Source organism: Camelus ferus, chromosome 9 (assembly GCF_009834535.1).
Source record: "Camelus ferus isolate YT-003-E chromosome 9, BCGSAC_Cfer_1.0, whole genome shotgun sequence".
In the NCBI taxonomy this organism is placed as follows: domain Eukaryota; kingdom Metazoa; phylum Chordata; class Mammalia; order Artiodactyla; family Camelidae; genus Camelus; species Camelus ferus.
Window position 1 is genome coordinate 28,838,199 of NC_045704.1, and position 24,781 is coordinate 28,862,979.

General features: G+C 39.0%; 1 protein-coding gene across 4 annotated transcripts in view; it reads left to right on the plus strand.

The window, feature by feature from the left end:
• Positions 1-24,781, plus strand: part of PHKB (phosphorylase kinase regulatory subunit beta) — a 164,507-nt gene that overhangs the window by 93,497 nt on the left and 46,229 nt on the right. For all 4 annotated transcript variants that reach the window (XM_032486250.1, XM_032486251.1, XM_032486252.1 and 1 more), the window contains 2 exons: positions 24,111-24,166; positions 24,678-24,771. In XM_032486250.1, the coding sequence (XP_032342141.1) occupies positions 24,111-24,166; positions 24,678-24,771 (150 nt within the window). The remainder of the gene's footprint in view (positions 1-24,110; positions 24,167-24,677; positions 24,772-24,781) is intronic.

The following is a 24,781-nucleotide window of genomic DNA, read 5'->3' on the forward strand; positions in this document are numbered from 1 at the left end:
CAGTTAACCTCATTACTAGGTTCTGTCATACTATTTTTCTGAATCTTTTGTTGGTCCTCGACAAAACATGTAGTTACTCTGAGGCGTTTACAGATGAGAAGCTGTTTGGGAAACTTGTAAATACACATTAAGATTTTCTCAGGAACATAAAATGCCTATGTTATATGTGATAGAAATTTTACACTGGCCTTTTAGCTCTCATATAAGCAGGGATTTGGCCTTTATCTTAGTCTCAGTGCAGTACAAGTGTACCTTCTGTACAAATTTGAGACGTGGTTTCACTGAAAGAAATGGTAATGTAGAGAATACAGTTAACTTCCTATTACCCAGGGCTGTGACCCTGAGCCATTTTAAGATTAGTATATATTGTTTACAGAGCATTTCACATGTGTGACCCACTTCTCTAGGTTGATGAAATCTCAAAGCCTTTTCTTAGAAAATAAAGTGACCTATTGGTCACAGATTTGAGATGTTGGGGCGGGAACCAGAGAACATCAAAGCACATGGCTCACAAAGTCAACAATGTAAGTGCTTACTTCGTGTTTGACACATGTAAGGAGGGCTGTGGGTTATGTGTAATTTTTGACATACAGTATATTTGCAGCTCTTTATCTCCTATGCAAGAAAGCTTGTCGGAATTCAAGTGAGTGAGAGTGAATTTTATAGAGCATTTACTGTAGGTGTATTTTTTATGTTAAAATCATTTTCTTATGTTGCTCCTGCTGCTGTCTGTGGCATCCCTCCCAGGCAGAGCCACATCCTAGCTAAAGCCTTGTTCTAGGGTAAGGACAGGTGCTTCTCTCCTGCAGCCGTGTGGGCATTACATCTGTGCATAGTTGTGTACCGTTTGTGAGAGGGAGATGACGAGAGGGTTGGCAGCAGAAAATTGCTGGGTGCTATTATTGCCCCACCCTCTGGCAGCTTGACTGTGGTGGTGTCTAAAATGAGGAGGTGCCTTTGCCACTTTCTCAGCTGGTTAAGCAGTAGCCATGACCTGGCATGGCGACGTCCATCGTTGGGGCTGGATGACACAGCCTGTTGAGATGCAGAGGTCAGACATGGCCCTTCGCTTAAAATGCTGGTGTCAGTGGCCTCTCAGTCATGGCTGACCTGGTCAGATCCTACCATTAACTGATCTGTGGGGTTTGACCAGATGCTTTAAACCCTGCCAAATGTTGGAGAAAGTAAATAGAGTAGTAAATTTCAGACGTTTCCTCAAAACAAGAGAAATCCCTGCCTTTGAAGGAAGATGTATCGGGGTCCCCTCAACCACCCTTAGCCCCAGTGACCACTGGTACGACTCACAGGACTCAAAAGGTGCTCTACTTACAGTTTATTACAGGGAAATTATACAGGATAAAATCAGCACAGGCACATGGGGCAAGCCCTGAGGATACCAAGCACAAGCTTCTGTCCCAGTAGAGCCACGTAAGACAGCTGCCCAGCAGTGATGTGTGACAGCACACGCACAGTGCTGCCAGCCACGGAAGCTTGCTCAGGCTTGACTGTCCAGGGTTTTCATCCAGGGTCAGTCCTGGAAGCCTTTTTTGTGACACCTACATGATTGACCTTGGTTATTCAAGCTCTAGCCCCGTCAGAGGAAAAGCAGATGTCCACCATAAATCACACTGTTAGCATAAACCGTCTGGACAAACTGGCACAAAGTGGCTCAAGGCCTCAGGCACACAGATACACTCTTACCTGACAGAACATTCCAAGAAGCCAGACAAGGGCCCATCCATGCCTTTCTTGGGAATTTTCAGGCTATAAACAACCCAGGCCTCCTGAATCAACTGATTCCTACACAGAAGGGTTATGGCAGAAGGAAATTTCAAGAAACCAGAAAATGGGGAGTATTCCAGAACTGTAGAAAGGCCCTCTCCTTCAAGTATGCGTCAGGCTATTGACACATTACAGACCCAAGACATTGAGGACTAAATTGAGAACTGTTGATTTTCTTAACTTTACCTGTAGCAAATTCATTTCAGGAAAAGGGAAGTACTTTTGTACCTGGGGGTAAGACTGAGGTTGAAAAAGTGTGGTATCATCTGGGATGACCCTCCTCACTACTCTCTCACTTGTCAAATATTGCTTAGGATATTACTTAGAGAATAAAACAAATCCCCTGTTATAAATAACGTTTAGAGGAGTAGAAAGAAACTCATTGTAAGCAATAGTAGATACACTTTATAGTACTGTGAGATTTTGAACAAAACAAAATCAAACAAAAAATCTTTGGAGACCTTAGAATGTGAGTTCCTGGAGATCCTTGGCCCAAGAGAACAGACGTCTATTGTTTTCGTGGGTTTTGTTTTTTGGTTTTTGGTTGTTTTTTTGTTTGTTTGTTTGTTTGTTTTTGTTGGTTTTTTTTTTTTTGGTCTATGCCTGTTGGTTGTTTTGGGCTACAGGACTCTTCTGGTGCTCAGCCCAGCACATTGGGATCTCAGAAATCTCACCACATTGCCATTCTTCAGGTCCTGAGGGTGGTTCTCAACCAGCCCAGTTTACTGCCTTCTTTTCAGCTCTCAGAGTCCTTTACTCATTATCCATTGAATTATCCCCAGAGTAAATAATTACACTTAGAGCAGGAAGGAAAACTGAGTCCAGGATATCTTGCTCCTACTTAGTCTTTTTTTTTTCATTGATAATTTATCTTCATAAGTCTGTCTATGAATGAAAATTAAGGTTAGATCTCTTCTGTTCCTTAAATAGTCTTTTTTTCTGTAATTTTAAAAATAATACTTGCTATCATTTATTGAGCATGTATATTTTTAATAGAAACTTTATTGAGATATAATTTACATCCTATATAATTTATTCATTTAAAGTGTAAAAATTCAATGGTTTTTAATATATTCACCACAATTAATTTTAGAATAGTTTCACAACTCCCAAAAGAGACCGCTGTAGCTTTTAGCAATCACTGTCCATTTTCTTCAGCCTTTCTCTCTCTCCCCATCACAGCCCTAGGCAACTACTGTCTACTTTCTGTCTATATGAATTTTCCTGTTCTGGATGTATCATATAATATGTGGTATTTTGTGAATGGCTGTTTTCACTTTACATAGTGTTTTCAGAGTTCATCAGTGGTTTAGCATGTATCAGTATTTTAGTCCTTTTTATGGCTAAATAACATTCCATTGTGTGTATATACCACGTTTTATTTATCCATTCTTCTGGTGATAGACACTTGAGTTGTTTCCACTTTTTGGCTGTTGTGACTAATACTACTGTGAAATTTTGTGTACAGATTTTTGTGATGTATTTTCATTTTCCTTGGATATGACAGAATTGCTGAGTCACATGCTGACTCTGTGTTTAACATTTTGCAGACTGCAGGCTGTTTTTCAAAGTGAATGCACCATTTTGCACTCCTATCAGCAATATATGAGGGTTCCAATTTCTCTACATTTTTGTCAACACTTGTTATTAGCCTTCGTTTTGATTATAGCCATTCTTGTGTGTAAGAAGTGGTATATATCATTGTGGTTTTGATTTGCATTTCCCTAGTTACTCTAGTTACTAAAGTCACTGAGCATCTCTTCATGTATTTATTGGATGGATGGATATGTATGCTCATCTTTGGGCAAATGTCTGTTAAGATATTGTGCTCATTTTTAAATTGAGTTCTTTGTTTTCTTATTATTGTGTTGTAAGGGTTCTTCATGTGTTCTACACATGAGTCCTTTCTGTGATTTGTAAATATTTTCTCCCACTTAGTAAAGTGTCATTCCAGTTTGTTGATGGTGTCATTTGAAGCACAGACATTTTCCATTTCAATTAAGTTTAATTTAGCTTTTTTTTTATTTGGTTGCTGTGCTTTTGGTGTCATATTTAAGAAACTGTTGTTTAACCAGGATCACAAAGATTTATGCCTATGTTTTATTCTAAGAAATTTATAGGATTAGCTCTTAAATTTAAGTCTCTGTTCCATTTTGAGTTAACTTTTGTATATGGCAGGCATTCAACTTCATTCTTTACGTGTGAATATCCGATTGTCACAGCACCATTTCTTGAATTTCCTGAGTGCTCTTTTTCCTTTTATTATTGTGGTAAAAATATACATTATATATTTATCATTTTAACCATTCATAAGTGTACAATTCAGTGGTGCTAAATACATTTACAGTGTTGTATAACCATTGCTGCTATCGACACTCAAAACATTTTGTCATCCCGAACAAAAACTCTATCCAGTAACCAGTGACTCCCCCGACTCCCCTCCCTCCAGGTCCTAGTAACCTTTATTCTGCTTTCTGTATCTATGAAATTATGTGTTTATATGTACATAATATGTACATACATTTATGTGTGAATTTGTGCATTTATATGAATTTATTTGTACCTCATATAAGTACAATACAGTATTTGCCATTCTATGTCTGGCTTATTTCACTTAGCATAATAACCAAGATAATTTTTGTGTTTTATTAATGTGGTATTTCTCTTTCTTTCTTTGGTTATGTTGTCACATATTTGGTGATCCTCAAATATTAGGTGATAGATGGTCTGATTTTCTCAGTGTATTAAATAAATCTCCTCACCCCCTTCCCTGACCTGAACAGGAGGTGAGGAAGATGTGATTGAGAGTTTTGTTTCTTGGGGATCTGGTGGGGAACAGACAAGATACTCATCACCCTTGCCAAATGCCAGAATGTGAAGGGATTTACTTTGAGGCACCTGTTGCCAACACTAGAAGCATTAACTCCCCCAGCCAGTTTGTTCAATCCATTAGGAGAAAAATCCCATTTTATTCCTGACTGTGGTTCCCTGTGTGGGGCCTGAGGCTGGCCACTGTGGCCTTTAATCAGTTTTGTGTCATGCCCTACTTCTCCCAAATGCCCTCCTTGATATCTTCAAACCAGGTGACCCTCAGGGCCCCTGTTTGGTGGCAGCATTATGGTCATTCTCTGATTATATAAGCTTCCTCTGCTCTGCTTTATTCATTAATGCACTTCTATCTGCCATCTTTTACACTGGAAATGTGCTGAAATACCTTATTTAATATGGCCCTTTTTCTCCTTTTCTTTATTCCCACGGTTTTAGTCTTTTTTGTTTATTTTTAACAACTCTATGGCCGTTTCTGTGGGGTCTGGAGAGGAGTGAGAATTGAGTGCACTCTGCTTTCTAGAACTAGAAGCCCGGGCCTCACTCTCCACACTGGAGTCTTAGCTCTTCGTTTCTGTTAAATTTCTTTTCTCCAGCCACACTCTTACGCTTCTTCAGATGTTGGTTGATGAACCTAACACTAGGATTTGAGCAGAGTAGATATTCATTAAACAGTTGTGATGTCCCCAACTAGGTGCAGACCAAGTAAATTAAATGCCAAAATTATTCAAATTGTCTGGTAAAGACACATGTGAAAGAAAATAATTTTTACCAAACTCTGACATTAATGTGCCCTTTATTCTTATACATAGGATAACAATGCCTGCTCCACTTACCCCCACTTTCTTATGTCACATTTGATTTGAAAAAGATAAATTATACAAAAGACCATATTATGCAGTCATCCTATCCATTACTTCCTGAGAACAAGTCTTGTGGGTTTAGAAGCTGTGACAGTAAGGCTGCTTTCCTGTAGCCCTTTGCATCCTCCATGTTACAACACTTGTCACTCTGTTGTAGTTGTTGGTTTACATGCCTGCCTCTGGCCAGGTCCTCAGAGCAGGGAATGTGTCTTATTCTTCTTTGTCTTCTATCCGTCTAGTTTGGCATTTGACAGGGCCAGAGAAAGGAAGTGAGAGAAAATAAGAATAACCATTACTGAGTGTGCTCCTGATGCTTATAGGCACTGCACAAACTATTTAATATGTATTATGTCTGATTTTAACACTTTTCTGAAATAAATGCTATCATGCTGATTTACAGATAGATAATGCAAATCTTGAACAGTTGAGTAATTTTTCAAAGGTCACACAGTTGTCAAGAGGTCGAATGAATATGAAGTGTTAACTGAAGGAGAGGGGGAAGGGATGGCAGACATGGAAGCAGTGATTCGTAATGGTATGAAGGGGTTAACAGAGGAAATGGCTTGCTTCCTGAACAGCCTGACTCAATACTAAATCACAGATGCACCTGTGCCTTAGAACACTGAGAGGCCTGTGGAAAGGATCTGAAAAATTAAATGCAAAGATGTCACATCAGTACAAAATGCATGCTTGGGATTCATTATATATACCATTTATCACGTTAAAAGGGTCTAATGGTTACTTTCTTCTCTGTTAGCACTAGGATGAGGCCTATTCCACAAATCTAACAATCTAATTTTATTATGGAGTTCCTTCTTCCTTATCCAAAGAAAAATACTTTTCAGACACTAGCAAGCTTCTTTATTTGGGCATTTACACCCCTGCTTCTTTCACCCTGACTTGTTCCTGTGAGGGAGTCCATCGTTCTCTGTTGCCCAGGAGACTCTGGTGCTGACTACCTGCTGATTGTCCGTGTGCGAGACTTACACTGTTCGCAGTGCAGAGCCTCTGCCCTGTGGGTGTGAGATAGGTTGCTTGAAGACTGTGTTTGCTTCCAGCCTTTGCTACTCATTCATACTTGGAAGCAACTGTATGCAGCTGACCACGTACATTTCACGGATTCATTGTGTTCTGTAGTACAGTTGTCCACTGGGGATAAGTGACCTTATAGAGGACATTCTTTTATAGCACCTGGGAGCTTTCTGGAGTTCTAGAGCAAATGGACTTTATTTTGAAATGTGTGTTATATACTAATCAACCTACAGAAGATTCCTGGTTCAATGGGAAGACAAACTGAATACCGTCTTAAATTTTGCAGAATTCTGTCTGAAACTAACATATTTAACAGGCAGTAGCAAAAGACTGGCCAGGAATTGGGTTTCTTTTCTTTATTTATAAAGCAATTTGCAAAAAATTGAACTTGTTTCTTGAAATAGATGTTGAATGCAAGATAAGTTTTACATAAATAAATCCATCTCATATCAAAGGAAAAGTCATAGGAAAAAACACTCTGATATGAAAATGCTATTTTAATATTCAAGAATATAAATAGTCGAGATTTCATAAAGCTGGACATTCTGCCTAGCAAAACATTTAAGAGCACAGGCTCTGGAGGCACACTGTATGGGTTTGAATCGAAGCATGGGCAAGCTGATTAACCTCTGTGTGCCTTTGTTTCCTCACATGTAAAATCAGAGTAGTAGCTCATAGAGTTGCTGAGGATTTAAATGAATTAATACAGGTAAGAGCTTAGAAGAGCTCCTAGGTTATAGTTTATCACTCAGCAAACGTTAGCTATTATTATTTGCGTTTTGATAGTTCCAATGCAGGCATGGTAGTTAACTGAGGCACCCAGCAGTTAATGAAAAGAAAAGTTGCAAGTCATGTTGCTCTTGAACATGGCTCATTTGAAACAATGAGAGCAGACAATTTTGGAAGGCTAGGCTTGAGACTTAGTTTTTTGCCAGGATACAGGTAATGCAGATGGTGGAATAAAGGGATGTTCAAGGAAAGGCAGGAGAAAAGAATCTAGCAGGAAGGTAGAATAGTATCATTGGATTGAACATATGGAGAATTTTGACTTTGAGATGGTGGTTCAAGACAGCTGACTACCTAGGTGGCTGGCGGGAACAGTATGGCACAGGAAGAAAGTCAGGTGCAGGTGGCTTGACATCGCATGGCTCACCACATTGTAATCTGGGGAAGATCTCCTTAACATTTATGGAGTGTAGTTCTCTAATCTATAAAATTATTTGGCTGGATTTGATTCATGAATCTCCTTCTAGCACTTTTGCTAGTGGCTTCCATGATCTAGGTTATTGGTAACCTTTGAGTGATTTTAGTGGGTAGTGTGCCCAGAAGCCAGATTGTAGGAAGTTAAAGAGTGATTAAATGGTGGGAGACCATCTGTTCAGGAAGTGAATTTGCTGCAGTCCAACACAGGTTATAAGCCTATCCTAATTTAGTAGATGTGTTACATAGCACTCCTAGAATATGGATTTATACCTTCTTTCCTTTTTATATTCTTGTTTCATATCTGTTCACAGTTTTTAAAGATTTATTAATCTTAGGTGATTTAAGGAAATTTTGCACGAGGCTCAGTTTTATTTGTTCATTCTAATGCTCTGAAATAGTTTAACTAGTTTGAGACATAATTTCTACTTACAGAATTAAAAGAAACTCTACTTCATCAGCTTGGCAAAAGAAGAAAGTGTTTGTGTGGGACCAAAAAGCCAAATTTATCTACAAGCATGGGAATGAATTTGAGTACTGAACAGAAGTTCTTATGATTATCGTAATAAAACAATAAAATAGTCAAGGCATCAAAAATGCTTCTGAAAGCCTGGCCTGCATATGCCACAGCTACACAGAGGGCCTCATCAGAATACTGTCTGCAGTCTTTAAGGGAAATGAGAGTCTCCTATCAACTAGTATTTATACCAGAGCCAATGAAAATTAAATGCCTTGATCTCAAATATCTAGAACTGGGAAAAGTTAAACTTGAAGTTAAAAAAAAAAAGAGCTTATACAAATTTAATAGCACCATTCTAATTAACCCACTAAACTTACTAAAATGAAAATTTCTAATAATAGGCATGTAATATAATAAAATATTTCATCTACAAGATGAAAACTTCTTATAGTCATGGCTGAAATAAAGAGGAAGAATAGATCCAAGTGAGAAAACAAGGGTTTTTGTCCTGAAGAAAGATGTACGAGGAATATTATGATCAAGTATTGGGGTTTTTTTCTGGAGGGAGGGGAAGGTAATTAGGTTTGTTTGTTTGTTTGTTTGTTTAATGGAGGTGCTGGTGATTGAACCCAGGACCATGTGTGTGCTAAGCATGCGCTCTACCAATGAGCTATACCCTCCCCCCAAGTATTGTTTTAATGAACCTACTATGAGTCTCAATTTGTGCCCCTGTTCTAGTTCAACCCACTGAGCCCACTTATATTCTGGCATTTTACTTTGAAAAAAGAATCCTATTTATTCATAAATATAAATAAATTTCTGATTTACATAGAACTTCACTACTTCCCTTTTTTTCCCCTCATTTTGAATCTACTAACAGTTTTTAAAGGTCTGTTGATCTTTGAAGAAAAACTTATCCTTTATTTCTACTCTGACCTCCTCGTACTTAATGATACGTATTACAAGGAGCTGCCAACCAGAGGACTGGGCTTTGGGAGCCCCACCTGCTGAGGAACAGTGTACTCTCATGAAATCCTTCGAGAGTCCCAGGTCTTTTTGCCATCATTCTGAATAAAATACGAGTATTTTTGGTTACCTACTTGAAGCGGTATTTTACATTTATGGCATAATCATCATGGTAGAGCAGATCATGTGTGTTGAAGCACCCTTGAGAGAATCCAGTTTCATGTTTATCATTTTCAGTGACACCCAAGCTTTGAATCTGAGAAGTAGATTAGCACATTTAATATGCCAATTAAAATGAATTGATCTACTTTGACAGTCTTTGGAGAAAAGGCCGATATGAAAAGAATGCTTTTTGGTCATAAGAGCTTATTTTCTAAGCTGCAAAGATTCTAACTTTAGGATGAAAGTCAGTACTTATTTACTAAATCATGTATATATTTATACAGATCTGAGTTAAAAAACATACATACTTGTTGGTCTCTCATTTTTCAAATTAATGAAGAAAGAGGGATTTCATACTTTGTTTTCTGAAAATACAGGTGCATAAAATTTTGTACAAATTATTTTCCTGAAGATTAAAGAATACCACATATATATAATAAATTTTTATTTTTAAGAAGGTGACATAGTATAGCGGCTTTGCATCATACAGACCTAGCTATAAAACTGATTTCTTCTCCTGACTAACTCTGTGACCTTGGACAATTTAATTAATCTCTCTAGACCTCACTGTCTTCATCTCTTAACTAGGGATAATACTTCCCAACTCATGGTGGTCATGTATGATTAAATGGCGATCAGTGTATGTAAAGCTCTTAAATGTCTGATACATTTAGGTTATAAGACCTAAATGAATATTGTTGCAATTTTTACTTTATTCCAAATAACTTATTTTACAAATAATACTACTTTCTCATTAATGAGAATGAGAAAAATCCTAAAAAGTCTGGAGAAAAACATTGTATTTTCAACATTTGGCTATTACTATGCATTACAGCCTTATTTGATATTCATTTTTACATAGTTACTTTTCATGTTATTTCTATTTATTAAAAATGATAAGCCAGACTATTCAGCACCATCATACTAGGTATAGGTACCACTGCAGTGGGATTTTACATGGGGAAGAGAGATTGGACTCAACTCCAAATACAGCATTGGCATGAAGGAATTTATAGCCAAGGAGCAGGGTGAGGGTCAGTGGGCGGAAAATTACTAAGAGTAAATATCACAGATGAGGGGCATTCTGGCTAAACCAACCAATAGGATTCTTTGCTGAAGACAGGCCAGGGTGATAAGCTATCTCTTGGGGGATTGAGGGTGAATGAGGAACCCGATCAGTTATGGAGGATGAACAGATAGATACTGAGTGTGCGGGTTCTGCTTAAATGGAGTTAGCAGCGTTCTTGCTAAAACTGAACTTACAAGGAAGCACCAAGATGAGCCTAGGAGAAGCTTCAGGAGCCTGACTGAGGTTTGAGTAGGTGAAGAATCTTTGTCAGTGGGACTTATATTGTTAATGCCATTTTCCTAGGTTCTCATCATCCCTAAATTATGACTAAGGCAGGTAGTCATGACCAGCATGTCTTTTATTATTGCATCTCCCACACAACTAGCACAGTGCTTCCTACCCAGGCCATCAAGTAATCATTTATCAGTCAATCACTTACCAGTAAGAATGTGAAACCACCGTTAGTTTGTCGTTCCTTTGTTTTCTCTGACATTGGAAAATTTTTCTTTTCTTTCTTTTCTTTTCTTTTTTTTAGGTTTGGGGGTGTTTGCCCTTATTAATGATCATTATATATTAAAATACCTCTTATAGAAACTTTTATAACTCCTGTTTGATTAAACATTATAGTTGGGCTGTTTTGCAGAAGATAAGATTTGAATTTGCAAAGGATTGGAAAGGATATAAAGGAAGGATTAGCTTCATTAAGTAAGGAGCCATTTGAATATATATTTTAGGTTATATTCAACTTAAAAAAATTAAATTTTGAGTATTTGACCTTTTGTCCTGTATGTCTTTTATTGACTGTCCCCTATGCATATATAAGCCAGTGTTTTAATTTGGACAGGTGCTTTTGTTAAAATCTGGAATGTAGTTCCACTTTAAAATTTAGCCCTATATTGATAGTTTTCATTTGGCCTAAATACAACTGAATTGTCTATTGTATTTTCTCAAATTACATTATCCTGTTGCATCCCATACTTTGTAAGAATGGTGCTGACTCAGAACTCTCAGAGTATAATGCCTAAGAAATGTATCTTTTCAAGTCACTTTCAGAGTTTTAGGAGAAGACCATATTCATACAGTGCAGATAATCTTCATATAACTTTATAAATAATTTTCATAAATTTTATGAATTTTCATGAGAAAATCTTCGTATTTTATAGTTCTCCTTAATTAATTTTGTGAGCATCTTATTATTTCCCCAGTCTTATTTAAAATGTCTTCCATTGTGGGAGCCTGTGGCTTGGACAGCAAGATAGTTTACTGAGATGAAAGGGACACTGTGGCACGGTCAGATAACTGAACCTGATTATGACTCTTCTAATCACATCATTAATCAGAGACTGAAGGAACCAATAAAGTTAGCCCAAGAGTATGTAGATGTGGCAATGGAGAATAAATAGCCCTGTGTGATACAGCATGAGTCCTCACTTGCACTAGGTCAAAATTGTTAAAAGTGGGAGATAGAGTTTTAAGTTCTCAGAAGGGTCTATAAAAATAAAGATTAAAACTATGCTAATGGAGGTCAGGAATTAGGAGTTACAAACTCAGGAATAAGGAGTTACAAACTACTATGTATAAAATAAATAAGCTACAAGTATATGTTGTACAGCACAAGGAAGATGGCCAATATTTTATAGTAACTTTAAATGAGTATAAACGTTTTTGAACCACTGTGTTGTACACCTGAAACTAATATAACATTGTAAGATCCATCTAATGAATCTTTTTTTTTGAATCCCACGCAGTGATGAAAACCCCTCATTCCTAGGCATTAACTCACCCAACTTTTTTCCTTCCACCTTTTTCCTCTTCTGCTTTGATATCCATTCTTTCTTCTGTATGTCAACCTCTTCTTCTCTACTTACTTCTTCCACTGAATCTGTAGAGATGTTTAATTGTCCCCTGACAAAACAAAACAAAACAAAAACCTTCCTCAACTGTGCCCTTCTCTCAGGGCCCTCTCTCATGTTCCCATTTTTCTTTCCCTTTCAAACATCTTAGAAAAGTGCTTGACCATCTCCGTTTCCTCAAGTCCTGGGCACTCCTTACTGTGTGCAGTCTGACTGCTTATACCACCACTCTACTAAAACCACACGCGAGAGGATACTGATGACCTCCTAATTGATAAATCCATCGATTTCTCTTCAGACTTTAATCTGTTTGCCTTCAAAGATATTCAGCAGCCTTGAGCACTCCCTTTTCCTTCAAACTCTGTAAAAACATAGCAGTAATCTTTGATTCCTCTGTACCTATATACTTCTTCCCTTCCCAATCCAGTCCTGTCATTGTTGTTTCCTAAATATTCCTGAAATCTTTTTGCTTGCTCCTCCTTCATTCCCACCACCATAGCCCAGGCCACCATCATCTCTCGGCTGTGCCCTCCAACTAATCTCCTTGTGTCCAGTCTGACTTCTGCAAACCATGTCTGTACGGCAGCCATCATAACATAAGTTAATATATATAAAATTCTTGGGCAGAACCTGACCCATAAGAAGTACTATGTATGTATTTAGTACTATTGTTCTAAAAATGTAAATTACCTTGGGTCTTTTCCCCTTAGATGAAAGCCAAATGCTTTGCTGCCTGAGAAGGCCCTGCCGGGCCTTTATCCACCCTCATCTCTTACCATTCTTTTGCTTGCCTATTATGCTTCTGATACACTGGTCTCCCCTTAGTTCCTCAGACACCTGAAGTCTTTTCCTCTCAGGGCCTTGGCTGTTCCTTCTGAGTGTTTGTACTAGATCTTGTTCCTTTTTGTTGTTGAATTCAGTCTCAGATTTAATGGCACCTGCTGAGAGAATTATTTTCTGACCATCAATCTAAAATAGCCCTGCCTCTAGCTACTCTATTAGATCACCCTTTACATTTATTATGGTATTTATCACTTTTAAATTATTTAATTATTTGTGTATTTTATTTACTTACTTGTATTCATCTGTCTCCCCCACCCTCACTGAAATGTAAGTTTCATGAGAGGACGTTGTCTTATTTGTCTGACACATAATAGGTAAGGTAATAATTTACTGAATAAATTCATTAGTGGTGAGTTTTTATTCTTATAGCTCAGATACCTTTTTCTATAAAGTCCTCCTCAATTCTCTGAAACTAAATTAAATGCTCTCTCCCTTGCCCTCAAAGCACCCGTTAGGGGCATTGTATTTATAGCCCCCCGAACTCCATGTATAGTTTGTCTTCTCTGTTATATGGTGAGTTCCTCAAGAATAAGGATAATGTTTCATCTACCTTTCTACTCTGCCTGGTGTCTACCATGATGTCTGGACGAATGAACAGCTGAACAAGCCCTCAAAGGCAGAAGCGTTTCTAGTACACAAATCTGTTGAATTGTGATCTCATCAGTTTGGAAGACATTTAGGTTTTTTCTACTAAAAGCGACAGTTGCCTGTCTCCTCCGAATTCAGGTCCTCAGTGAGAATACACGCTAGGAACAATTTGGCCTCAACCAGGGAAGGTGGCTCTACATAGTTAAACACTCATTTGAGCCTAGAGCTTGCTGGGTTCCTCTGTAGCTGTCTGGTCTCTAACCCAGCGGCTGTAGATCTTGCCACAGGTTCTCCCTTGTACTGTCTAATTAGCCCAGTCTTTTTATTCTTGGGAAGAGCCTTTAGTGCTGAAAGAGAAGGTGGCACAGGCTTTTGTCATTTAACCCCTGCGAAACCACTTTCTTAGGTGGCATTCACATTGTGACAACTGCACGTGTCCTGTCCACTCATTTGCACTCATCAGTGGAGCCATGCACTTGGCAGTTCTCTCGGGCACTGAAAAGTTTACTGTACAGCTGGTAGGATGAAGCAGTCTGACGTAGCAGAGTGAACTCCAGACCAAGTTAGTCCAGAGACCTGGACTGTATTTCTGGATCTGCCGCTAACTTGCTACAGGACCTGGACCATTTCCCCTATCTGGACCTCAGACTTCTCATCCTTCAGGTGGGTTACTGATTTTTATCAGGGAAACCCATTTTTCAGACAAAGTCTTAGGCAGAATTTCAGCATAAAAAGTAGTTCAAACGTGTGCCACCCTGACTAAACTGGAATCCTGCCACCAAGTCTTTCCTGTGGACTCTTCACAACAGATGGTAAAAATGGCCCCTACCACCTCTGACATTTCAACCCAGACACCAGAGAACTGATGTAGTCAGTACAAGCATCCAAAGAGAAAAACCAAAAGTAAGTTGGCTTGCTGTAACTTGCTTCCATTTCTCCCATGATTCTCAACAGCTGGTTTCTGCTTATTTCCCACTGGAGGCCTTTCACGGGTGGCATCCCAACACCTGGGGGCCTCTGAAATGACACAGAAGCCCTAGAGGGAAACGACTAGACTTGTCGAACCTGTGCTCTACCTTCTGCCTCTGCCTTGCCGTCTCACCCTCATTTTACCGGTCTTTCCCAGTGTTTGATCATTCCTGTTGTGTTTCTGGAAATTTCTCATCATTTGTTCTTCCCGATGGCTGTGATTAAAGCTGAGTGAGCACCATGAGTCAGGGTTTCTCCTGGTGCTCACATAGTCATTTTAGCATTGTTTCCAGGAAATAGACAAGACCTTTAGCACAGTCACCTCTTTAAGATAAAAATATAGAAACATCCAGTTACAGCAAGTGCTTAAAAAGGAGTAAAAACAGTGTTACAAGTCAATTTATTGTGACAAAGTGCTGATCAGTATTCTTTTCCAAGATAATTGTAGTCGTTGAAAGGATTGCTTTCAAAAACACATTGCCTGATGTATGTGTTCGGGCATTTGAAACTGTGTGTCTGAGGTCTGGGAATACTTTTTAAAAATTCATCTGTTTTCCTCTTAAATAGAAAGCTTATATAGTCACTAATGCAATGTATAAATACAGGGACCCTAAAGGGCCATTTTCTCCCAGGCCACCTCTACTCCTCAGCCACGTTTAGCTTTTTAACCGTGCTTCTTGTTGCTATTCCTCAGATATTTCTACTTACCTTTCCTCTGCTTCCGTATTAATTTTCTCCACGGTGCTGCTTTGGCTTGGTTGGAAATGTCAGAACAAGATGCCAGTGTGTTCCAGTCAGGATGTGCCTGTGTTCAAACTGCCGTAGCCTGTTACTTGGCTCTAGCAGGAAAAATACTCTGGGTACAGTGTCTCCAGTTGGAATTGAGATATATAAAGCATCTGCCTGGTTTCTTCAGCTAATGAGATTTTGCTGAAAAATGAGTGTAATGAAAAAATGCTGGATGTTGGCAAGACCTACTGATGAAGGCTAATGAGCATAAATGAGTTTCTGTAAGGCCCTAGGAGCAGAGGCAAAGAATGTTTCAAATGCACTGCCCTTGAGGCAGGCCAAGCTTCGGGTGGGGTGTGACCTGTTTATTTGTTGACTTCTTTTTTCTTTCCTTCTCTCGCTCCTCCTTTGCCTTTTCTTCAGTAAAAGACCTATTCAAGACAGCCACCATAGATTATTCCGTGCAGCGTAGGGCATAGTAAAAATGAAGCTGCTTAAACCAGGGCTTAATACAATATTGCAAAAATAAGAATTAGGAGTTTTGCATACTGTATACATTATTTAATAGAAGAGGTAATTTTTAAATTCAATTGCCAAGAACTTAAGAACTATATTCTGTCAAAAAGCAGATAAGAAAATGAGTGTTTCATAGATAACACATGGAGTTCAGTTTTCTGCAAACCTGATGTCAGGGGGACAGAGTGTAGACTACAGGGAGGACACAAAGGCTGTACTCCCTGTGATGGTAACACACTCCTACAACTGTGTGTTCGTTAATTTTGTGTCCACCCGACTGGAACACGGAGTACCCCAATATTTGGTCAAACGTCACTCTGGATGAGGGTGAAGATGTTTTTGGATGAGATTAACCTAGCAGGTCAGATTGCCCTCCCTGACGTGGTTGGACCTCATCTGTGAAGGCCTGAATAGAACAAAAGGGCTGGCCCTCTGCCAAGTAAGAGAGGATTCTCCCTGCCTAACGGCCTTCAAACTGGGATATTTTGTTTTTTCCCTGCCTTTGGACTGGAACTGGGTCTTGAGCCTCCTGGCCTTTGCATTGGGACTAGACCACCAGCTCTCCTGAGTCTCCACCTTGCTGACTCACCCTGCAGACTGTGGGACTTGCCAGACTCTGATTGCCTGAGTCAGTTCTTTGTAGTAAATCTCTTTCTACTCTGTACATTCACACACACACACACACACACACACACACTCACACTCTCACACTCACACTCACACTCACACTCACATGCCTACCCTGCTGGTTCTGTTTCTTTGGAGGACCCTGACGGATACAAACCACAGCAGCAAGCTGCACATAATCTATGAACTACATACAGCACGGTATGTGCACCATAGGACTTTAGACTTAGACATTTGCAGTCAGGTTGAAGCTCTGCCACTGACTTCCTGTATGCTGTCTGACAAATTATTTCACCTTTCTTCACCTCACTTTCCTGACCTTTAAAACTGGAAGTTTTGTGACAGTATGTAACATAGTGCTTAAAGAACACATGGCACATGGCAGGCTCTCCAGAGATAACGATTCTTTGACATTCTAAACTGGACTACAAAGCAAATGTAATTAATAAAATAATATATAAGTCTTATTAATAAGCTGTCGTGTTATTTCCATGAATAAGTTGTAAATGGACATCTGTACATCTTTCTGTGCCATTCTCCTCGAAAAGATTCACACTCTTCCCGCTGCCTCATCCCCAAATCCAGTCCTACTGACCTTCTCTGATAACAGTCGTCTAGTGACCACATAATCCAGCAGCAGTTATGCCTCTGAATGACTTAGCTTGAGTGCTTGTTCTACTCTTATAAGCAAACTAAAAACCTGATATTTAATGTTTCCACTATGTAGCTAACCACGTCCAGAGATTTCAGTGCAAAAAGTTGACTAACCTTAAATGATAAAAGACATGAAGAGATGATGTTAATAAGTATGGTGCATATACAAAATAGAGTATACTAAGCGGTTATAATAAAAAGGAGGGCATGTTCTGTGTACCAATATAGGAAAACACCATTTTATATAAGTAAGTGGAAGAAAGTACTGACAGTATGTTACCTTTTGTCCAAAATGTGAGAAAATAAGAGTATAGATTCTTGTTTGCTTTTATACACAAGAGGAGGCTCTGGAAAGAGCTAATCCCAGCAGCCACCTGGTCGGTGGATGGTGCATGGGCCACAAATGGGAGGAGACACTTCACTGAAAACTTTTTCATAATTAAAAAATTTTTAAACCATATGAATTAATTAACTGTTAAAAATTAAATAAAAAAAGACCAAGAGGAAGGAAAACCATTAGGGTGCATTCACATTTAAGTTTCTCTATATTCTCTTTGAAATTATTTATAACTCCCAGCTGCAGATCTCCTCACCTTGCTACTTTGACCTGATTTGGGTAATTTGAAAACTAAGATCTAGACAGATGTACATGCAGTGTTTTAATTACCATAGTTTTTAATTTTGAGCAAGATGGTTTAGAATATCAATACAAGTAGTGCCCAGCTAGCTCGTGGGCAAGTTATGCTATCAAGTTCCTCTTCTGGTGTATACTTAAAAATGATTAAAATGGTAAGTTTTATGTTGTGTGGTTTTTTTTTTTTATCTCAATAAAAAATGTTTTTAAAAACCTGACTTTATTCATTTATAGAAATGAAAGTTTTAAATCAGAATATTTTCAACTACAGTTTGTTGGTCTTCAATCATGTGATTAAAGTGACTTGCACATCCCTTGATAGCGTATAAAAATGTGTCCATTTAGTTATGATTCTTCTTGTTCGTTAAAAATATCCTGTTTATGTTTGCAAATATTTGACCTTTATGCTCGAGGGACGATGTGTGTATTGCTAATAAAAATGTAACAATATTTAAAAAAAAATATTCTTCCAGACCTTTAAGTGAGGTGCTGTGTATATGCTAAATGAGAAAAGAGCATGAGGGGCTCTGCAGGGAGGGGGTGCACACTGTATTATACAGACCACTCATGAGCATGCAAAAAGGCCTTTCAGAGACATGGCAGGTGACATACAGACAGCAGTTTGCTGATGGAGACAGAAGACTTCTGGACAGCCCGATGTTTGCACAACTTCACAGAGGAGATTAGGTTGAAAGAGCAAGTCAGGCCTGCACCCCAGTGTTCACAGCAGCGCTATTTACAGCAGCCAAGACATGGAGACAGCCTAAACGTCCATCCACAGGTGACTGGATAAAGATATAATATACTTACACATGGAATACTATTCAGCCATAAAAACTGACAACATAACGCCATTTGCAGCAACATGGATGTCCCTGGAGAATGTCATTCTCAGTGAAGTAAGCCAGAAAGAGAAAGAAAAATACCATATGAGATCGCTCATATGTGGAATTTTTAAAAAGAAAAGAAAAAGACAAATGAACATAAATACAAAACAGAAACCGACTCATAGACATAGAATATAAACTTGTGGTTGCCAAGAGGGAGGTGGGGTGGGAAGGGACAGACTGGGAGTTCGAAATTTGTAGATACTGACAGGCATATATAGAACAGATAAACAAGATTATACTATATAACACAGGGAAGTATATACAAGATCTTGTAGCTCACGGTGAAAAGGAATGCGACATTGAATATATGTATGTTCACGTATAGCTGAAAAATTGTGCTCTACACTGGAAATTGACATAACATTGTAAACTGACTGTAACTCAATAAAATAAAATTTAAAAAAAAAAGTGAGTCAGGCATGGGACAGACAGAAAGGAACAGAAGGAGTGGTCCAAATGTAGGACAGCAGACAGACACTTGAGATGGACATGAGTGAATTGGTACTTTTAGTGGAGTGTTCTAAGGAAACAGGGACCAACTGGGAACCACAGATAACAGTGAAGTTGTCAAGGCCCTTGGAATTGGGGCTTTATTTGGGAAGCACTGGTTTTGGAGTATTAAAGTGATGTCCTGAACATGACATGCATATGTCTGTTTACTCACTGACCCTACCTCCCTTTCTTCATTCATTCAACAAATATTTTTTGAGCCTCTCCTTTGTAAAAATCACTCGTACAGGAAAATTAGCCCAACTATAAAGTACGTGAGATGAGCAGAGGCAAGTTTGAACCAGAAAGCCCAGGAAGCCTGTAACAGTGATCTAGGATTGTGGTTGTGTTACTGGATTGATAAAAAGGCTGTTTTTAAAAAAAAAACACTTAAAATATATGGCAGACACTGTGTTAAATGCTTATATATGTTACATATTATCCTCATAACCCTATGAAATAGATACTTTTATTATTCCAGTTTACCAGTGAAGAAACTGAGGCTCAGCGAGGTTCATTGCTATAATCACACAACAAACAATAGTGTAAATATCACTTGTTTAGCATCTCGAAGCTTGTAAATATTTTTATAGGCCCTCTTTTGTTTGATCCTCCCCCTATGTGGTAGGCATCTCAGATATCATTATTCCTATTTTATAGATAAACCCAGAAGAACATACAGAAACTTGCCTGGGCAGTCATTCATCAATAGTAAGCACCTACTGTGTGCCAGTCATTCTTCTAGGCAATGGGGACATAGCAGTGGACAAGGTAGATCAGAGTCCCGGTCCTCAGGGAGTTACTTTCTGGTGGGAATGAATAACAATGGACATAAAAGTAAATAATGTCAAATAATTTCTGGAGCTGACAGGTACTATGACGTAGACAAAATAAAGTAAGAGAGAGAGGCTGGCCATGGTAGAGAGAGAAGGCCTTTTTGAGAAAGGGATGGTGGTTGAAACCTGCATAACAAGAGGGCCTCGTGCAACAATCTGAATGAGAAACATTCCAAACAGAAATGTGCCATGTACAAAGGCCCTGGGATAGGAACACAGTTGGCATGTTCAAGGGAAGAGGGAACCCAGTGTGACTGAAACATTGTGAAGAAGAGGAGGGAGAATGAGAAGGAAGAGGCAGGCTGGAGCTAGATCATGTAGGGCCTTGGAGGCCATGGCGAGCAGTTTGGTTCCTGTTCTCCGGGTGATGGGAAGACACTGGAGACTTTTAAGCAGGGTGTCTATGTGTGCGTGCAGGTGGGGGTGGGGTGGTGAGGTGGTCTGATGTATACTTTTTGAAAAAACCGTCCTCATTACTATCTGGAGGATGGACTGTTGGGAGCGGTGGGATAAGACTGAGGCAGGTAGGACAGATAGTTGACTGAGTGAAAGAGGATGGTGACTTTGAGCAGGGTGATAGTAGCAGTAGAGGTGGAGAGAAGTGGCATGTTTGATTCATGCCAAAGCACGGAGAGGTAGAGCCAGTGGGACTCACTGGTGAGTTAGCAGCACACTAGAGGGGCACGCAGGATGCTATAATGTTTAAGAGATAGATGAGGTTGGCCAGATTTGGATCCCCACTTTGCCACATATTAGCTATGAGATGTTTAAGTAAGTTTTTTAATCACTGTGTGCCTCTGTTTTCTCATCAGTAAATGAAAATAATTATAGTAGCCTACCTAACAGGGGTGTGTTAATGAGTAAGTAGCATTAGTGGTGCTTAGTACGTGCTATCTTTTTTTTTTTTTTAAGCTGTTACTGGTTATAAGAAATATTTTAAGGGTGAGTGAATTTGAGGAAGTCAGTAGTTCCGTTTTGTCCATGATAAGTTGAAGGCACCTATTAGGTGACCGGGATCATGAGACAGAGGGTGACAAGATAGAACTTGTATGTGGGTCCTTCACTTCTAAAACTTGCCCTCTTTCCACTCTTTGAGAGATTATGAGCACAGATTGCTTGGATGTGAATTCCAGCTCTGCTATTTACTAGCTCTGTGACTTTCAATAAATTACTTAAGCTTTCTGTGCCTCATTTTTGTTACCTGTAAAATGAAATAATTGTTTGTTAAAGCACTTGGAACAGTGCCTCCTCGCATATGGAATGTAGAAAGTTATGTAAAGTGTTTATTGTTGTTGTTGCTTTTCAATCCTGAATGTTACTATACAAATGAAAAGAGAACATGTTTCAAGATACTTTATGAAAAAGGGATTAACAGGATTTCGGTGACAAATTGAATAAGAAGGGTAAAAGGGAGGCATCCAAGATGGTTCTGAGGTTCTCAGCTGGAGTGAGCCTGTTTGGGGTGGAGGTAGAGTTGATAAGGAGTTGAGTGTCCTTGAAGTGTGAAGACTTCATCTCAAAGGCAAAGCAGATTAGATGGCAGAGTACAGAGTTAACTGAGGCAAGGAAGGTAAGGAAATAGTGATGCTCTGTGTTTGAGGAAGTGAGAGAAAACTAGGAAGGTGGTAAGTCACTTGCGGATTTCTTTTAAAAGATGTTTGGAATTCTTTGGAGGAAGAACTAGTCATAAAAAGGGGGTTGTGGATGGTTCTAATGTCTTAGAATGGTGGAAGCCAATGAGACCAAGGGCCACATAGATACTACAGCAAATCTCAGCAAGGAAGAGAGGAGCAACTCTGCTAGGATAGGTGTGAAAGCTCTAAGTACAACTGCAGGAAGTATGAGTGTCCTTTATTGGTGCTGTGTTTCCAGTATCGTGCTTAAGCACTCTGTGCTCTCCCTAAATCCTCAGGATTCTTGGAAATTTTGGAAACCACCTAAGTGTTATCACAAGAAACATTCCTTGAATAAATTATGGTACATCCATAAAATGTAATGCCTTGCAGCCGTTGTTTTTTTTTTTTTTTAATAGGGTAGATCTGTACTGCCCAAAGAGAGATATCAGTGGAATACTTTCCCGTTATAATAAACACATTTGAAAACATCGCTTGTACATCTGTCCCAGTAGACTCTGAACTCGAGGGACACTGGGTTGTATTCATCTTGTAACACTGGGGTATAGTTTGGAGCCTTGTGTGTGAGTGTGCCTTAACTATTGGTCAAATGAATGAGTGCATAAATGCGCCTAAAATGCGGAGCTCCAGCACCACACTGGGCTTGGTATGTGTATGTACGTGTGTGTGCGTGTGTGCTTTGAGAACCTTGAAGCAGAAAATACTACAGTGTTATTAAGGAAAGCGCCACTCAGAAATAGACGGTGTTAATTACTACCAGGAAGTTTTCAGAGAGACTTCGCTGGTTCAGACAGCAGTTTGGGTGCTTTGGAGAAAATGGTGAAAATAGAGAAAAGATAATTCCAATGTTGTCAGTGAAAGAGGATTGTTGGGGGAGGGACTGACCATGGTGAAGTCTTTCTGTGGGTGGAAATGGAGGGAAGGTCTCACTTGGGCTAGGGTTAGAGGCCTCAGCTCGTTATGGTAGATGGCTTGTGATTTGGAACTTTATGAAATGCTGAGTTTCCACAATGAAAGAATTCTTCAGCCATCTGGTCATCCCCTAACTGCATGCTCACTGTGATTCAACATGTGTAGTGGGCATTTTAGATTTAGAATACTCTGTCATACAAATGCAAACAGCACTGTTCTAAACAGACCTGTGATTATACCAATTTGCCAACTAGGATCTGTCAGCTGCCTTATTTGTTGTCACTGAAATATCATCTGTATTCTAATATATGTATTCATTTTTTTTTTTTAATTTAAGAGCACTAATTGTCCTGAAGAGTGTAGATAAGGGCCCACTCTCAGGTCACCCCTCCTCTTGATGAATAGGAGATTTCATCCAAGAAAAATCAAGGCTAACGCTTTCATTTGTTAGAACTCTTGGTGAGACTCTGAATAATGACTTTTTCTCATCCTTTTGAGTAACATCAACTTTAAAGTCTTTATCAACTAAAGATAAAATTTATAGTATTTTTAATGTGTATTTACTTTTAGTGGGGTTGTTACATCGTATTTTATGTATTCATTTAAATCACACGGAAGACTGCCTGAAATGGCATTTTCACGATGATTCTGGGAACCATCCTTTGACTGTAAGTTATTTACTGCTGGTATATGTATTCTGGTGTTTCTTGCCTTCCATCATACATAAATTCTAGTGGCATATTGAATACCGTATCAAGGAACTGACTGATGGTAAATCAAACATTTTAGAGCATACTATTGGGAATGTTGGATTCATTACTATAAAGAAATTATATTTAATCAGTATTTTCACAGCCTCCTAATAGTGTAATTTATTGGTACTTCTTAATGTTCTGTGTTAATTATAAACAGTGTCAAAATTGGGTTTCCTCTAACAGTGCATAATATGTTATAGTGAATCTTTTCCACCCAGAAAAAGAGTAGCAGATATCCAACACTATCTTGTTTAGAACTATTAAGCCCAACAGCTTGTATTTAATGAACACAGTGCTAATTATATAGTCAACTGGGTGGTTTATTCTCTACCATAGATGCTATATATTAGAATAAAGCTATTTTGATGTGTAAGGTGTGGAAGGAAAGTTGGCTAACAGGAAGGGGAATAGCTTTATGTAGTGAAGATGTCAGATGAACAATTTTAACTCACAATCATTTTTTTTTAGAGAATACATAAATTGGGCCTTTATTTTTAGTTCCTACTCTTCCCTTCATAGTTAAATGATGGAAAATGACTCTTGGTCCCCAAACTACTCTTTTGCATCATTCAAAGCAGCCTGACAGGCCAGCCCCTCTGGTAGTGGTGAGATTTATGTCTTTCCATTCCTTGGTGTTCCATTACTCTGTCTGCACCATCAGATTGATTGGTCGGCAGTGGAGAGCAAGGAAAGAGAGGCGACTGCTTAGAGTCGGCTGGTGTCCATCATTTTAATGAACTGCTTAGAGATGGTTCTCATTGTAGCTGATGATGACCAGATCTTTTCAAATGTTTTCCCCCATCCCTTATTCTGTATTGCAGGGCCCACTGGAAAATGATTTGGTCGTTTACGTAGCGCTAATAGCAGAAAGTCAACGGTATGAAATCCAGATGGGTGGTATGTTCTTCTGGGGGCTGAGGGAGGGAGGCTGATTGCATTATGCTTACAACGTTGAACGTGGTGGTAGAAATTAACTCATAGACTCATTGACAGGGTTTCAAGGATGTCACTAATGTCACTTTAAGTGCCAGGACAACATTCTTTTCGTGTTTAAAAATAATTTTGTTTTAGTTGGTGTGAATATTAAAGACCATGACCAGTGCCAGTGTTGCCTGGTGTGTAGTTTTGAGAAATTAATGCAGATAGATTATGGGGATTCCCAGAGTCGGTACTTAACCTCTGCCAGCTCCCAAAGCTCCCATCTGATGCTTTATGAAGAGCCCAACAGGGCCTCTGGATTCCAGTGCAGATGACATATTGCTGACATTATAAAAATTACTAACTCCAAGTTAGCGTGGTCTTTTCCCTTTTCTCATCCTCATTCACCATTGCCCAAACTATAAATGGATTATCTTAAAATGTCTCTCTTTTTTCCCTGTGTTCTTCAGCCTTCAAGTTTTTCTCAACACATACGGTATTCAGACTCAAACTCCTCAACAGGTAGAACCCATTCAGATATGGGCCCAGCAGGAGCTTGTGAAAGTAAGTGTGA